The 15,491-nt window shown below is 43.5% G+C and overlaps 1 protein-coding gene across 1 annotated transcript in view; it reads left to right on the top strand.

The window, feature by feature from the left end:
- kcnq1.2 (potassium voltage-gated channel, KQT-like subfamily, member 1.2) overlaps positions 1–15,242 on the top strand; it is a 100,208-nt gene extending 84,966 nt beyond the window's left edge. Inside the window, exons 13-17 of the mRNA XM_070972190.1 lie at positions 10,217–10,292; positions 11,386–11,480; positions 12,927–12,967; positions 14,008–14,069; positions 15,201–15,242. Coding sequence (XP_070828291.1) covers positions 10,217–10,292; positions 11,386–11,480; positions 12,927–12,967; positions 14,008–14,069; positions 15,201–15,242 — 316 coding nt within the window. The remainder of the gene's footprint in view (positions 1–10,216; positions 10,293–11,385; positions 11,481–12,926; positions 12,968–14,007; positions 14,070–15,200) is intronic.
- The last annotated feature ends 249 nt before the right edge of the window (positions 15,243–15,491 follow it).

Below are 15,491 nucleotides of genomic sequence, written 5' to 3'. Positions count from 1 at the left end.
AAGTTATTATTCCAATACAACGTATATATTCTTCTGCGTTTTGTTTGGAATTGAGTTTAGTTTTACCTTCAGGGCTTCTAAATTGGACGCTCAGTTCACTCTATTATGCTTTGAAGGTTGGCAGCTGCTCCTTTTTTCAACATTGTCCCAATTGCTCCGGCTATTGTTTGTTCTCCCACTCAAATTAGATTTCATGTCTTTCGGAGCACAATCTCAAGATCAGAAGATCTGGCTGCAAACTGGTGCAGAACAAATGTCACGCAAACTGATTTTAAACCACACTGGAGCTATATTCAAACAACATTCAAGCATGCAATCGATCAAGCAATGTCAAAAGTGGTGTCGTTGAAAGATATAGACATCTAATGCGAGTGATATGTTTTTAACTTCATGGAGACGTTGCTGATTCAGTCCATTACCCATTTACATCGTATTCACACACCACTGAAAACAGATTAAATGAAACATCCTGGCTCAAAATACTGGCATGTCAAATTTTACTGTGCTGCCTCAGGGCCTCAAACAGAATTCAAATGTTGTTGAAACAGCTGTCCAACAGCATTTAAATAACACACAAAACGGCGCTGATGCAAAAAAAAAAGTGTTGAACCAAAAGTGTAATTCTAAGAAGAGCTTAAGAGCAGTGATACAGGCCCACAGATCCCCCTGACGCACTCCCCTCTCACATCTCATCTCACCAGAGAACATTAGGAGGGTCAATTTGGCCAATCATAGACCCCGCTGCACCCACCGAGCCCTCTGATCATCTTTCACCTCCTCCTGGGCCCGTGAACTCTCAGTGTACAGTCATCTGATCCCACTATAGCAGCAAGCAAGAAGCAGTTCCTGACCCAGACTGCTTACACACTCACAGAGTTGGGATCATAGCCTGGAGTCAGCTTTTTCAATCTAACAGTGTTCCTCATTTTGTTCTCAATGCGCGTAAACAAGAACTGATACGGACGTACATTTGTTCCAGTCACACGACACCACGCTGTGCTCAGCTTATCCAAAAACGTCTGATTGACCCTTGACTGTTTGACCACAGTAGGTTAATGTAACTAATCAGGGAAGAAAAAAAAGGAACTCATCTCTCTTTGTTTAGATATAGCAAAACTTAACAATCCCAGTGGGCAATTGGGAGCCACTGTAATAGCGAATAGTGAAAGACACCCTGCTTCCAACAGCTGAAAAACACCACTGCTGGAAGAATTAAACTATAAAACGAAAAAAAAAAAAAAAAAAAAAAAAAAAGCAGTTAAAGTGGCTTTGGATTTCAGATTGAGTCAAAGAAAGAGCTAACTGAAACATCTGGACACATGACAATATACTAGAAATAGGAATTATGTGCTATATCAAAAGATGTACATCTGATTCCTGCATCATTGTTTGAATCATGTTCACCCATATAGTTCCCTCTCACAGTCCAAATGTAGATGGATCAGGTTGTAATGGACTGAGCAGCCTTTTGGGACAAGTTCAAGCTAAGTTATTCTAGACAAGTCCGTGAATTCAGTCAAGTCTCATGTTTACAGCCTGGTACAAAAAACGGTTTTGGTCTCTGTAGCTAATTTTCCCATTCATGACAACTGAATGGGGGATAAAGTTTTCTGTAACTCACTCGTTCACTTTATATAAGGGGGCTTACAGTTATGCATAATTATGGGCATGGCCCCTTTGAGTGACACCTAGCGCCAGGTTTCTGCAACCAAGCTTCATTTAATCCACCTCAGCTCCACCCATTTGTCAGTGAGGGAGAAGGAGTAGGTGTCATTTACAAAGCAAATGAACTAGATCATTGAACTTTTTCATGGAAAAGCTATACAGTACACAAACACAGTATTTTATGTGCCTTAAAACATGTCTGTATGAGGCCTGTAAAATATTCAACACCTGCCTGCTGTTGTCTTGTATACTCTATGTTATTCTGGCATTTTAACTGGTCATTATCTAAGACTTGCATGTGTGACTCTGAACTGCTACTACTGCCTGGGGCCCATCTTGAAAAGACTTAGCAAACAAGACTTCTGAATAATTATAATAACTGTATAAGCAATAAATCAATAGCAAAGGATTATGAAGTGGCACCAGCCCCATTCAGCTTATCTCATCATCTTTCCTGTCTCTCTGCCTGTCTGCCTGTCTGGCTGTCTGTCTGTCTCTTTGGTCTGCTGGTGTAATTACCATCCAGGCAGGGACAGACCTGACAGAGGCAGTGTGCTAATTGTATGGTGAACCAGGAACGGAAGCTAGTAAAGCGAGTCTCCAAAGACCTTCTCAGCCTCATCTGCTCCCATAAATCCCTCCTCTTCACTACCACTCCCTCCACCACTCACGTATCACTTTGCTTCCCTGTCCTGACTCAAAGTTTGAGCATAATGTTGTTCTATTATTGACTAAGCAGCCTGATTTGCAAAAGCCGAAGACACTAGAATTTGAGCTAAGTATGGGAAGAAATGTGTGGGAGTTACAGAACAGAGAATGTATTTACTGGTCATCTTATCATTTTGTTTGTCTCTTTTTATTAGCTTGCCTCTCATCTTTTATCAGTGCAAATAAATGAAAACCAAACTAAACCTGAGATTAACAAAGACTGAATGATTTGTTAATTAGTCGACCTGTGCCCACTAATTTCCTCTCCACGTTCTGAAAGAAGCTTGTCGCGTTGTGTTTGGCCAGATCTCTCAGCCATATCCCTCTCCTCCCCTCTCCTCTCCTCTGTCCTCCTCTTCTGACAAAGGGACTCGAAAAGGTGGCAGTCCCATAGTGATACAGTTCTAGTTTTCCTCCATTTTCATTCTTTCAGCCGTGAGCCTGGTGAATAAGGCGAATGTGTATTTAGTTGAGGAGACTCATGGCCTCGACCAGGCTTGGAGAGGTGGCCCCCTAAGCTTCAGGATTGCAATGAAGAAGTGCTCAGTCCCTCTCACACAGTAAATCCAACAGCCTTTCATTAATGGCTTTACTTACTTAAAACCACTGAACATGCCGAGATGGAAGCATTCAGCAAGTTTATGCTTTCTTAGGATATTGATCAAGAGGCTGCACGTATCAATGGAGGATAAAAAATGCTTTCCTCTCTCTGTCATACATGGATGGATATAGAGCAACCGCCACTGGTCATGAGGGAGGCCAACCAGGCCTCCCATAGCTGAAAAGCAGGAACAAAAAGGCTGACCACTGTAAAAAAAAGGCCTAATTAAACAGCAGTCTTTAATGTCAGCCAGCCCCCCACTGTAGCCCCAGCCACACATGAATCAAAGAATAATGCTCTTTTGAAAAGGAGCATGGTTTTATAATCTAAACCGATTGCTTGTGAAAGGGAAGCCCCTTAGCTAAGAAGGCCTGCAGGTCACCCTCCATCTCTTCTTTTCTCTCCTTCTCTTTCTCACTCTCTCTCTCTCTTCTATTCTTCGTCTCTCTCCTGCTGCTGGGTCCATAGCCAGGGTTAAGCCAGGCTGAACATAGGCAGGTCTGTGACCGCCACGTCCACCGGGCCCTTGCTCTCCCGAGGGCATGATGGTGCTAATTGTCCCTGGATACACATGCTCACACATTAAAAAAAAAAAGACAGATGAACAACCATGTGTGTTGGCATGACCAACGACTGGGCTCATGTGCTTGGATTATCAGAGTGCTGTGAAAGAAAAACAGCCAATTTAATCCAAAGATGGTGGCTGTGGTGGGAGAGGAGGGGGTGGGCTTGCATGCTCAGCGGCTCAGTACCAGGGGTTATCTTGGAAAATGATTGGGAGAAAAATTTCATGGGTCCAGTGTGCAACCCCCCGACCTCACCTCACCACCACCCACCCCCAAAGATATCCCCACCCAGGCAAGGGGACCCCCCGACTGGCAGCAATAAATAGATTCTTTCTCTAACATGCCTAATCCTGCTAAACAGCAACAAATCCTATTAGGCCATGAATTATAAATCCTTCTTCACCACCTCACCCCCTCGTCCCCCATTGGAGAAACCCAATTGCCCTCCTGTCTTCATAACATGCATGCACACATGCATATAAACACGCTGGACCTCAAGAATGTCCCCAAACGGGAAGGAGTTGTCTGTCCTGGATGTCAATGCATTGGTAAGTATGTTCATATATGTGTGCTTTCATGTCTGCTAGATACTGGTTCATACAGAAGTTTCCTAATCCACTTTATTCCTGCCCAAAACCAGTCAGCCAAGCTCTTATGCAGATGCCCAAAGGCGTGTGCAAACAGGGATAGAAATTAAAAATGCAAGTTATGATCCCAGTAGGTAGCATTCCTGTAAGCTTTTACACATTTTACACATTATTTTTCATTCACATATTAGGCCTCTTGACTGTAGTTGAATTGAGGGAGCTTACAAATGACACATCTTGACAGTAAAGCATAAAGAGCAAACATTAATCTACTGTGTCAGCATCCCAAACACAATGATTAAAAAAAGGAGGAGTGGAGGGTGTTTGGTTTGTCACTAGTTCACTAGTTCAAAGGTCAGCCCACGATGATGTGTTCAGGCCTACAGGGAAAACAATGGGTGCAGATGTTTTGCCCCTAAGCCAGACTAAGACTGAGACCGACAGCTCTGTGAGGCTGTGATGCTCAACGTGAAGTCAACTGTTAGCGAGATACCAGAAATTGAAAATTGTTAAGACATTTCAGTCTGGACTAAAAAGTAGTTGACTGACCCACCAGATGATTGACATTGCCGTAGAGCCACACTGTAAAAGAGCGCACCTGAATTAAGGGTAGAAGAAAACCCTTTTACCCTGATACACTCGCTAACATGCAAGGCAACATTACTGACACACCTGAGGCTAAATGCTTAGACTAGAAGGTCTGGCACCAAAGAGGGGGTCATTAACCCCAAATCTGCCCAACTCTCTAATTAGGCTCACTTTGAAGACTAGTTACAGCCATGTCCGTCTCTTGAGGCTACACCTTAGGCCTTGAACGTCCATGAGGTGATCATTGTCCACAACATTTCTTTAATGCTTCCAGTTTATTGATAGCAGGATTAGCAGGAATCGACTGTATTCATGGGTGTATCAAATTAGAGAGTGCATTACGATATACATAAAAACATTAATTTTATTTAATGTAAGATCCCATGGAAACAATGCCCTTAAAGTACCTGCAATTAGATTTTTTTTCCTCTTACATGTTATTACAGTCTTAGTTCCTTGTGGTCTTCATACCCGAGTAAAATGCGTTTTTCCCACGGCTGTACTTTTTCATTTTCTCGGCTGTCTAACTGGAAACCTCCTCGCCCAAATCTTTAGTTAATTTGACAGTTGGAGTCGTGTCAGGAAGAGTTCACCAGTCATTAGTCTACTTGTTAGATGTGTGCTCCTCTCCAATCTTGTCTCGCCGCGGTGGGAAAGAGCTGCGTCTGTCTCTGTTCTCCTCAAATAATGACAGGTTGTGAGACTTGGCGTCATTAACATTAAACATGGGCGGGACTGGGTCACCAGGATGTCGAGCATCTCTCCAGAGGAGCTATTTTCATTGGTGGGATTCTTTCATCAGCTTAAAGGCAGGAGACTTTCATTTACATGTACCTTTAGAGGCATGTGGTGACTGTGTGTGTGTGAGATCAGACCATATAGGGATACTTTCCACTAGCAGCATCGTATCTAATGATGTAAATCCCAAGTATATATCACCACATCATCTTCGGCTCATTTACTAAGGTTTCGTTTCCTTTCAACTCTGTTTGTTGAAGTCAAGCTACGCTGTGTGGAAAAGAATGTGCGAGGCAGATTAAAGCGCTGTATTTGTCTGCATTTGTTTTATAGATTCCTGCATGTATATGTATATACAAACATGTCCTTCTCTCACAGTATACAGTACTTTCACAGTGTGTTTGTGATAGAAATGCAGGAAGTCGTGGTGATAGCAAACCTACAGCATCTCCGGCCTCTCTCTGTCTCTCTGTGGCCACACACATCAAACGCCGCTCGCTCTCTCTGTTCTCTCTTTGTCATCAGTTCTTAATGGGCACTGGGCTTTCATGTGGTTTGGTTGCCGCTTTTGTCTCCAGCGTGTCTTGATCAGTGTCTATTGATCTGGTGGGGACACGAAAACAACCGGAGCAGACACAAAGGGAGGAGGGAAGCGATTGTATCTGAAACCATATTTGACCAGCTGTGTCTTGCTGCATGCGATGCTGTTGAGTCTTTCAGGTTCTGGACGTGTCAAGTTTGAGAAAAAGAGGAAGTCAAAGTGGTTCCATCTAACTTTCCATCTTTCAAGTGAATTTGAAGCATTGAAATATTTGGAAAAAGGGGAAAATAAAAGTAAATTAGGCAAATCAACTGGTGTGGAGCGGATAAATGGGGCTATGCAAAGCAAAGTTTTGGCAGAGGTTGGCAGTATTGGCTATGCTACACATGGCTGAAATAAATAGAGTAGAAGAAGTAGAGGCTGCTAATCCGAAACAAAACCAACAACCGAAGAAGAAAAGAAGAAACAAAGCCAGTCGCCAACAAACAAACTAGTCCTGGAAGACGCCAACAGCAGAAACTTCTTCTTCTTCTTCTTCTTCTTCTTCTTCTTCCTGTTTGTTGTCTTCTTCTTCTTCTTCTTCGGCAAGCAATCAAAAAGTAGTGATTTGGATGTCTCCGTACAACAGCGTAGAAATGACTATTGGTCTGGTTAACAGGTCAAATAATGACAACAGAATCATAAAAATATTTTTTTTCACAAGGAATTAGCATCTTCACATTTAGCTGTCCTGTTGCAGAGTTGGCCTGAGATGGACAAAGTTGGGTTAAACTTGTGCTTCTTCTTGCATGCAGAGCCACTTTAATTCCCCACTAGACAAACCCTTGAAGAAGGATCCACATGGGAGCATTTCTTGCGTCGCAGCCCATTCATTTTAAACCCCTATTGAATGAGGAAGCTTGGCCGTTACCATATAGTGTCTTAGCAATGTGCCCTTATAATTCTTACCACGGCGCCCTCTGGCATCCCATCACTTTTAGATCAAACATTCCCGAAAGAATGCAGTCATCTTATCCGTCCAAGATATGATAAAAGGATGTCTGTTTTTGAGGAGAACAGAAGAAGAGCCCATCTCTTTGATGGACCAAAGCACCAGTCATAAAGCTTATCTCACACACACAGATGCATACACACACACACACACACACACACACACACACAGGCCAGCAGTCTTGCTGGGCCCTGACCGTAGCACATTGATGTCTAAGGCTGCTTTCTCCTGACTGACTCTGAGGTTATTGCAGCGCACCATGGAAGCACAGGATATTTGACAGTCCCCTGCCAAAGAAAGAGCCAAGGGGGTGGGAGGGAGACGAGGGAGAGTTGCCATTGACAACTCCAAGATCTCCGAAGTGACCATCAGAAAATGAAAAAAGAGAAAACTTATTAAGAGAGAAGGGTCCAGGGGAGGCCATGGGGCTAAATCTGTCACAGCTTTTCAGGAGAGGGACAGGGCCAGTTCATGACTCCAGCAATTACAGCTTGTACATGACTTCTACAGTTGACCTAATGAAGAATAGCGAGTCTGTTGAGAAGTGCTAGGAGTTGTGGTTTAATCCTTAAAATAAAAAAACCCACACAAGCAGCCGTCCCAACAGAGAATGAATCATACAGCGCAGGACAATGGAAAATATATTGAAGTCGTCGTGGGTGAGATGTGAGCTTTGGAGCTTTGCTGACTCAAGAGGAGTCCCCTGGATACCCTGTGTGTCAAATCTTCTGCACAGCTGAAATGTAAACACGGCGAAGAGAAAAGAGAGTGGGGGAGGCGGAGGGAGATGAGCAGCAAGCGGAGTCAGAGCCGGCAAGTGTTTGAAGGGCAGCATCGGCAGAGGGATGTGGGAATTACATTCCTTCAGTTTCTGTGTGCCAAATGTTTAATGGAGTGGAGGCGGGAGGAGGGGGGGTGCGCAGAACAAACCTATCCGTGTTATTCTTTTATCACACTTACCCAATGAACATGTGTGCGCGCTCGTGTCAAACGCAGGAAACGGGAGGAGGGCAAGGAGGGAGCGGGGTACAGTTGTACAACGATCAAAACCGCACATGTTTTTTGTTTCCTACATGTGTTTTCTTTCCCAATTATGCTCGAGCGTCCGAGTCACACAGAAAGGAGGCGGAAGGCGGAAAACACATCCTTCTCTTCATCGACGATGGAGAACGAGGAGGTGGGGAGAGGGAGGGTGCGCTTTTTTTTTTCCCAAAATAGCCTCACGCTCTTTATGTTTGGTATTGTTTGTGTGCATTTCCCCCTATAGCTCGGGCAGCCCCGCACTGAGAAAAGACAGCAGCCCGACGGCCTTTGATGTCGTGTTTTATGGCCCCATGTCAACACATTGTCTGCTAAGTCCTTCTGTTGTCCCTCTGCCTAATTAAGACCTCAGAGGGACTTGTTGACTCCACGAAGACTCTTGTTTGGGGAGGGGGAGGATGAGGTTGGGTGTGTGTGTTTTCGTGTGTGTTGAGGGTGTGCACGTTTGTGTGCATGTGGGTGTGTCTGCCTTAATGGGGATGCTGTTTAAAACAGTGTGCGGACACATGAGCGTTCGTCCTACACACAAAAGCGCAGACTTTGACTTAAGAGTGGAGGCGTTCCTTTTCTGTTTGAGGCAAACATCCAGTGCATTATGGAGCTACATTTCTGCATCCTGACAAGCGTCTACAAGTGATCCTACCCTTTGTTTTAATATTTACAGCATCATTTTTTTCTTGCATTCTCATTCGGAGTTGCACCCGACTGTCTTCCATCCCCTTTTCATTTTGGCCATCTTCCTCTGGATCTCTCCAGCAAGAATCTGGTGACGTCAGTTCGCTGTTAATCCACCTCCTCAGAAGACACACTGGTTGCATACACACACACACACACACACACACTGTCCCGTGGCTTACCAGCTTAACTTTGATGTCTCTGATACCAACAGATGGCTGAAAGGTCACCTGTCTCTGAGACATACTGTACATGAAATAGAAGACAGGTAGAGAAATGGGCCTGAAAAAACTGCTCACCCAGTAGCCAGGAACTGTTTTTACCATGTTTTCTTTGTTTAACTAAATGCTCCAAAGTCATGCATAAGACTATGAGTTATCTCACTGTGTGTAAGAAATCAAGTCTTTACATCAATAAGCACATGAAGGTTATTTAACAATCTAATACATTAACATTTGAGTTTGCACATTTGAGTCTTTCTGAAACTTTAGTGCAGAAAGGTTCAAAATGACTGATTTAAAGAATGAAGTCCGCATTGAAGATTTATTTTGGCATCAAAACCTAATGATGAACAGTACAGTATCAAGAAAAATAAAGAGGCAAATATTTCCTAAAAATCACATGTTGATACATTCTAAATAAAGGCAATAAGCACGTAAATATAGCATCATTAATATATATATCTGCAGTTTTCTCTTTGCCCTTAAAGATATAATACAAAAGTATTCCTTTCTCAGATTCACATGATGATTTGAGATCTCTATTACTGCTGGATGCTCGGTGTGTGTCCACAGTATTTGTGTGTTTTTCAATAAGTGAAATCCGATCACTCGTCCATTTTCACCAATAGCACCAATCATCCAGACACGCAGCATTCACACATGGACCATCCGAAGACATGTTTGAGCATTTTCTGACAGATTAATCACGAGCACCAGTGCAAAGCACACAAAGTGCCTCCTTGAAAAAACAAACACGAGCGCATGCCATACAGTCACTATGGTATGCAAGCATGAGGCTGTGTGTGTTGTTTGAATCCAGTGGTTTCTGTTTCAGTGTTTAGCTCCACACCAGCGGGTTTTCCCTTGTGTTGACACAGATGTGCTGCTTTGAGCCGAGGGACGTGGGCTCGGGACTCCTCTTAATGCAAACTGAGTCTGGTTTTCAATTTTCACTTTTCACCAGGTTGCACATTCATGCCTGTGACCGATAAGGAAAGCACTGATAGAGAGCGGGCGTTATCTGTGTTGACACATTTATAGTTATAGGTTAAATGTGCTTTTTTGTGTGCGTGAATCCATACCTGTTGGTGTGCGTGTGCGTGTGCGTGTGCTCTCCTGTCAGGGTCACATGTGTTTTGCTGGGCTCGGAGTGTGCAGCCTTTCTTTTTCCTTTTTTTTAACAGCTCAGCTTGTCCAAAACAAGCTACTTCACATTTTACAGCAAGGAAACATCTGTAGACTTAGCCGTCATTGTTTTTGTCATAGACTTAATCAGTCTCCCTTTCTGTCACAGGTTGTCCCATGCCCAGAGATCAGCTGTAAAAGTCCTCCGCAGAATGCAGTACTTTGTGGCCAGGAGGAAATTTCAGGTAAGCAAAAGGAAATCCAGACGAGAGGAGAGAAATTCTGCAGAGGAGCAAAGGAGGGAGAGATGGAGAGATAAAGACAGAGACAGATTGGGAGTGAGAGAAGTGTGTGTGGTGTGTGTGTGGAGTGTGTGTGCGGTTATATAGGATGAGGAAGCCCCAAGGGCATACATCAGCTGCAGCTCTGCTGTGCGTGTGTGTGTGTTTGGGTGTTTGTGTGTAAATGCCTGAAACCTGCACCTGCATGTCTTCTTTGTGCTCACTTCAGGCGTAGTATCATGGGAAATCTACTAACCTGTCTCTGGGGCTACAGTAAGAATTCACTTACTGTATGCACTCATAAACACACACACACACACACACACACACACACACACACACACACACACACACACACACACACACACACACACACAGTAGGGCACGGCCTTAAATAGCACTAAAGTCAGCAGAACTATGTTAGAAAATTTTGCACAATAAATATTTAGAAAAAAAATGCATAATCATGTTTGAAATACTTTGGCCATCGTTTTCATGCTACATGTTGTTGTAGAATGATTCCTGTATTCTTACCGTTTCCAAGTGTTGTACATGTTTTCAATTATGGCTTAAGTGATCTCAGCTGCAGAGGCTATACTCCATGTATACCAAGGATACCCTAAAGAGTTCACTGGGTTCTTTCTGATGCTGCTTGTATCCACGTCACACTAAACAAAGCTGTGAAAGGACCTTAACACGACTGCTTTCAACATGACCATGCACTTGTTAGTGCACGCACGCACGCACACATGCTAACGTGCACAATGAGTTAACAATGAACCCTTTGCACCCAAGGGGGTTGGGGATGTTTTCGGGGCCCAAGCAAGAGCGCCTATGGTTGACAATGGCTTTTGTGTCCCTCTGTGTGTGTGTGTGTGTGTGTGTGTGTGTGTGTGTGTGTGTGTGTGTGTGTGTGTGTGTGTGTGTGTGTGTGTGTGTGTGTGTGTGTGTGTGTGTGTGTGTGTGTGTGTGTGTGTGTGTGTGTGTGCGCGCGCGCGCGCGCGTGTGCGCGTGTGCGTGTGCGTGTGTGCGTGTGCGCACGTGCATTGATCCACAGCAAGCGCGGAAGCCGTATGACGTGCGAGACGTGATCGAGCAGTATTCCCAGGGTCACCTCAACATGATGGTCCGCATCAAGGAGCTGCAGAGAAGGTGGCGTCTTTGATCCCTTTCTGTCTCAAACTTTTTGTCTGTGAATTTAAACTTTATTCCACATTTTTGAGGCCATTATGTCTGAAAACAAACATAGGCTCTCATTTTAAATACTACAGTAAGCTATACTGATATCATGGTGAACTGAACTGGGTCATGAAGGCAGCAGCAGGAGAGATGGCCCCATTAAAAATGTCTAGACTCAGGTTTCAGTAATTTTCTTAACAGTTGGATCACACTCCTGCAGTGCAGTTTGTTACTGTTCATCTGACAGATAGGAGCCTCGCTGGTTTCTGATTTGTCACACCTTGTTATGCTCTGTTGAGCTGTAATGAAGTCCAGTCCTCAGTGAAGTGAAACCTTTTGTCTTCTTCCCGCACATTTTCCCTGCTTTTTTGCCTGATTTTCCTCCTTCAAACTGCACGACGCTCTCCCTTGAAGGAGGTCGGTTAGGTAATAAATTGGGTCAAACTTACGTAACTGTATCACCTGGACCTCGTAACACCTTTTGCTGTAACTCAGCTGAACCACAGTGAAGCGCTGTGAGGTTTTGGAACCAGCAGGGCTTCATAGCATATCAATAAATCAAGAAAAGACTCTTATTTAATATAAGTTATAACTAACTACAGTGATTTAAAGCTTCAGTGCAAACAATTATGGAAGCAAGTCTCTTTTCTAATCACAATTCCACTCATTTCGACAAACTTTCACATACAAATCTAAGCTAGTGATTTGTTATTATTGGTTATTTAGATAATAATTTATGTACAACAACATCTTAACTTACAATCAATAAACAATAATTAGGAAATTTTTGAGGGAAAACTCTTAGATAATGGCCTAGTAGTTGTTGGCATTAGTAAATGTTAATAAGGAGCTAATATGCCACTAATATGCATGCTAATAAAATGGAGAATATGTGCACCTATTATAAATTGTTATCATATAATAATGATAAAACTACAAATTATTGTTAGTAGTATTTGAACTTGGCAACAGAAAGTCCAAAGAAAAAGACATCACAGCTCCAGCCACATGTGACTCGTGTGCAAACACTGCAGTAATGACTGCTTTGCATCAAGTGGGTCACCAGCATTAATGAAACATAGCTAAAGACGTGGGATTGCTGGTGATAAATATCGGCCCTTGTGGTGCTTTGCAGTGCACGCTGAGCTGCTTTCCCTGCTTTAGCAGATTTATAGATGACCGACGGTCCACATGAGCACGTTTCATTGTTTATTTTCAAAGCCTGACATTCCTGAAATCAGTAATACATAAATACTGTTCAAGCTGACACCATTTGTTTAATTTTATTGGCTCTATAAATTGGGTTTTATTATTTTACTGTTTTCTTCATGAGCTGGAGTGAAGTGCTGTTTTGCTCAGTTGAATCTCCTGTTTTGTTTTTTTTTACCTTTCTCAGTCTCATTTCTTCTGTCTTTGCAGGCTGGACGGCACGCTGGGGAAGCCAGGAATGTTTCTTCCAGGTAAATCCACGGCAAACACAGCAGCCTACATCTGATGGACAGCCATCACTCCTCGCTCCATCTCTGTGTTTATACCTCACACATACACGAGCTGTGCCAGACTAAATATGGGAGAGAACGGTCCCTGATGTGTGTGTGTGTGTGTGTGCGCGTGCGTGCGTGCGCCTCTGTTTGGTTATGGGTATGTTCACATGTGTGTGTTTTCACCCTGCTTGTTTCACTGTGCCCGTCTGCCAGAATAATAACACATATACTTAAATGAGTGATTTTTAATTGTGCTGTTTGTGTTCTCAGCTGTAGTCATTTGATCCAACTTAAGCATATAGTTTACTCAGAATTCATTGATCATGAAGACATTATTTGTGTTATCAGCAGGCATAATGTGGGTCTTGTGGGTCATGCGGATTGTAAACTGCAGCTGATCTTAACTATGGCAGTAAAATTATAACGAAAGGGATATTGTCAATACACCAGACCTATGAATCAGCACCTACACCTCCGATTTACTCAATAACTTAAACAGGATTGGGGTCAGGCTCATTAATTTCTGTTTCCCCTGGAACAATTGATGAATTAGAGCTCTGCGGGTGAGATTAAAAAGAGTCAGGTCAGCTGTCAGCTGGACAAGGGACTGAGTTAAGTGCTGTACTGTCCGATTTTGCATACTCTCCAGGGATACAACAAACACATTTTATACACACATACAGAAAAGAAAACTAAAACAAAACAAAAATCTCCATTATCATTCTTGTAGAGGTTTTCAACCTCTGAGGGGAAATGCTCATGCTCATGCTTTTAAGGTTGCATTACTCTATCTGACATTTGATGTGTACATTACAGCAAGGGAGTGTAAACTGCCACTGTGACAAAGACAAAAGCAGCAGAAAATAAATGAATGGATGGTTTGACTAAGAATCACGAGCCTTCAGGGCTTTTATTGTAAAAGTTCTTGTCATCATGCAAATTCATTCATGTAAGCTTTGACTGTTGTGAATGCACACGTTTGATTGTCTTTGTTCTCCTTTTTTTCCATTCACCAGGAAAAGGGGAAGATAAGGAATACCCAACGATTGGAGCACGACTGATCAGACTGGAAGATAAGGTAGGCACACTCCTGCTGCTCAGCGTGCGTGTGTGTTTTGTCTGTGGGTAAGAGAGATAAACTGATTAGAATACCTTTGGTGCTCATAACCAGGAGTGTGTGTGTCTGTGCGTGTGTGTGTGTGTGCGTGCGTGAGTGCGTGTGCGTGTGCGTTGGTGGTTGTGTCTGAGTGTGACTCTGTTTGCTTGTGTCTGTGTTATCAGATGGATTCGTGTGGTGGAATCTTTTGATATGACCACGTTGTGACTGGGCTCGGTCAAATCTGTGCCAGGTTAAATGGGTTGCGCCCGCGTGCTGTCTCCACCTTATCAGCGTGTGTTCAGTGCTGCATTTACGTTCCTGTTCATTCTGCTCTTTTTCTCTCCTCTTTTGCTCATTTTGATGATTTTCCATGAGCCCTTCTTTTTTCCTGTCATCCTTGGTAGGTTGATTGGTGACAATTGTTGGATGTTTGTGTTTCCATCAGGGAATATCAGACTACTGGAAGCACCAGGGGGTCTTTGTGCAGTGAGGCATAGCCCACAGGCAACAGCTGTGTTATGAACCCCACGGGTGTAACTAGGCGTGCTCTCTCTCATGGAGGAACAGGCACAACTTGATGCCAGCCTGATGCCAGCCTGATGCCAGTGTGATACAAAGATAGACATTTTCCCTCAGGGGGATGGTTGTACCAGTTGGACTGGTCTGTGTCTGCCTTCCTGTCTTTCTGTCTGTCTCGATGTCTTTCCATGTGCAAATTATAGGATATGAAATGTGTTTGTTACTTTTGGTCTGTGGCTACATCTGTTTGTCTTATGGTGGCATCACTAGAAAGTGAAATTATCTTTGTGGATTTGGAAAAGTTTGGAGATGTGTTTGGGCACTCAAGCATGTTTTTCTTATGAAGCTGGTGTTTAAAATTGAATACTAACCTTATAGTCAAGTTGTTCCCACATCTTACAGTGAATGAAAACAACTCGTATACAATAGAACAATGCATTCTGCAGCCACTTCTTTTCTATTCAAGCCAGCCTCTCAGGATTTCCCCCACTTTTCCTCCGCATTCACCATCCCATCTCTGTCAGCTCATCAACACTGATGTTCTCTAATGTTTGCATGTGTTTGTCGCTCTCAGACCCCTTTGTTACAAAGAGAGGAGTAATGATCTTGAGCCAGTGCGTGCTCCAAGCCTGAAGACCTCCCTCAGTGACCGAGTTACGGCCCATTTGCTCTGGGCTGCAGGTTGTGATCGCAATCTCCTGATTGGAAACATAACCTGCATTCAGAGGTGCCTCCTCTACCTTTGGCTCTCTCAGTCTCTCTCTTTTCCCTGCTTGCCTTTCTTCTCTCCACTCTACATCGACGTAAAAGCGAAATAAAACTGAGAGGAGGGTAATTGAGAGACAAATCAGTGGAACCCTTCTGACGCCCTTTCCCTCTCAA

The sequence above is a fragment of the Chaetodon trifascialis genome, chromosome 10 (assembly GCF_039877785.1).
Source record: "Chaetodon trifascialis isolate fChaTrf1 chromosome 10, fChaTrf1.hap1, whole genome shotgun sequence".
NCBI lineage: Eukaryota > Metazoa > Chordata > Actinopteri > Chaetodontiformes > Chaetodontidae > Chaetodon > Chaetodon trifascialis.
Note: the sequence above shows the minus strand (reverse complement) of the source record. Positions and strands in the feature narration are given on the sequence as shown.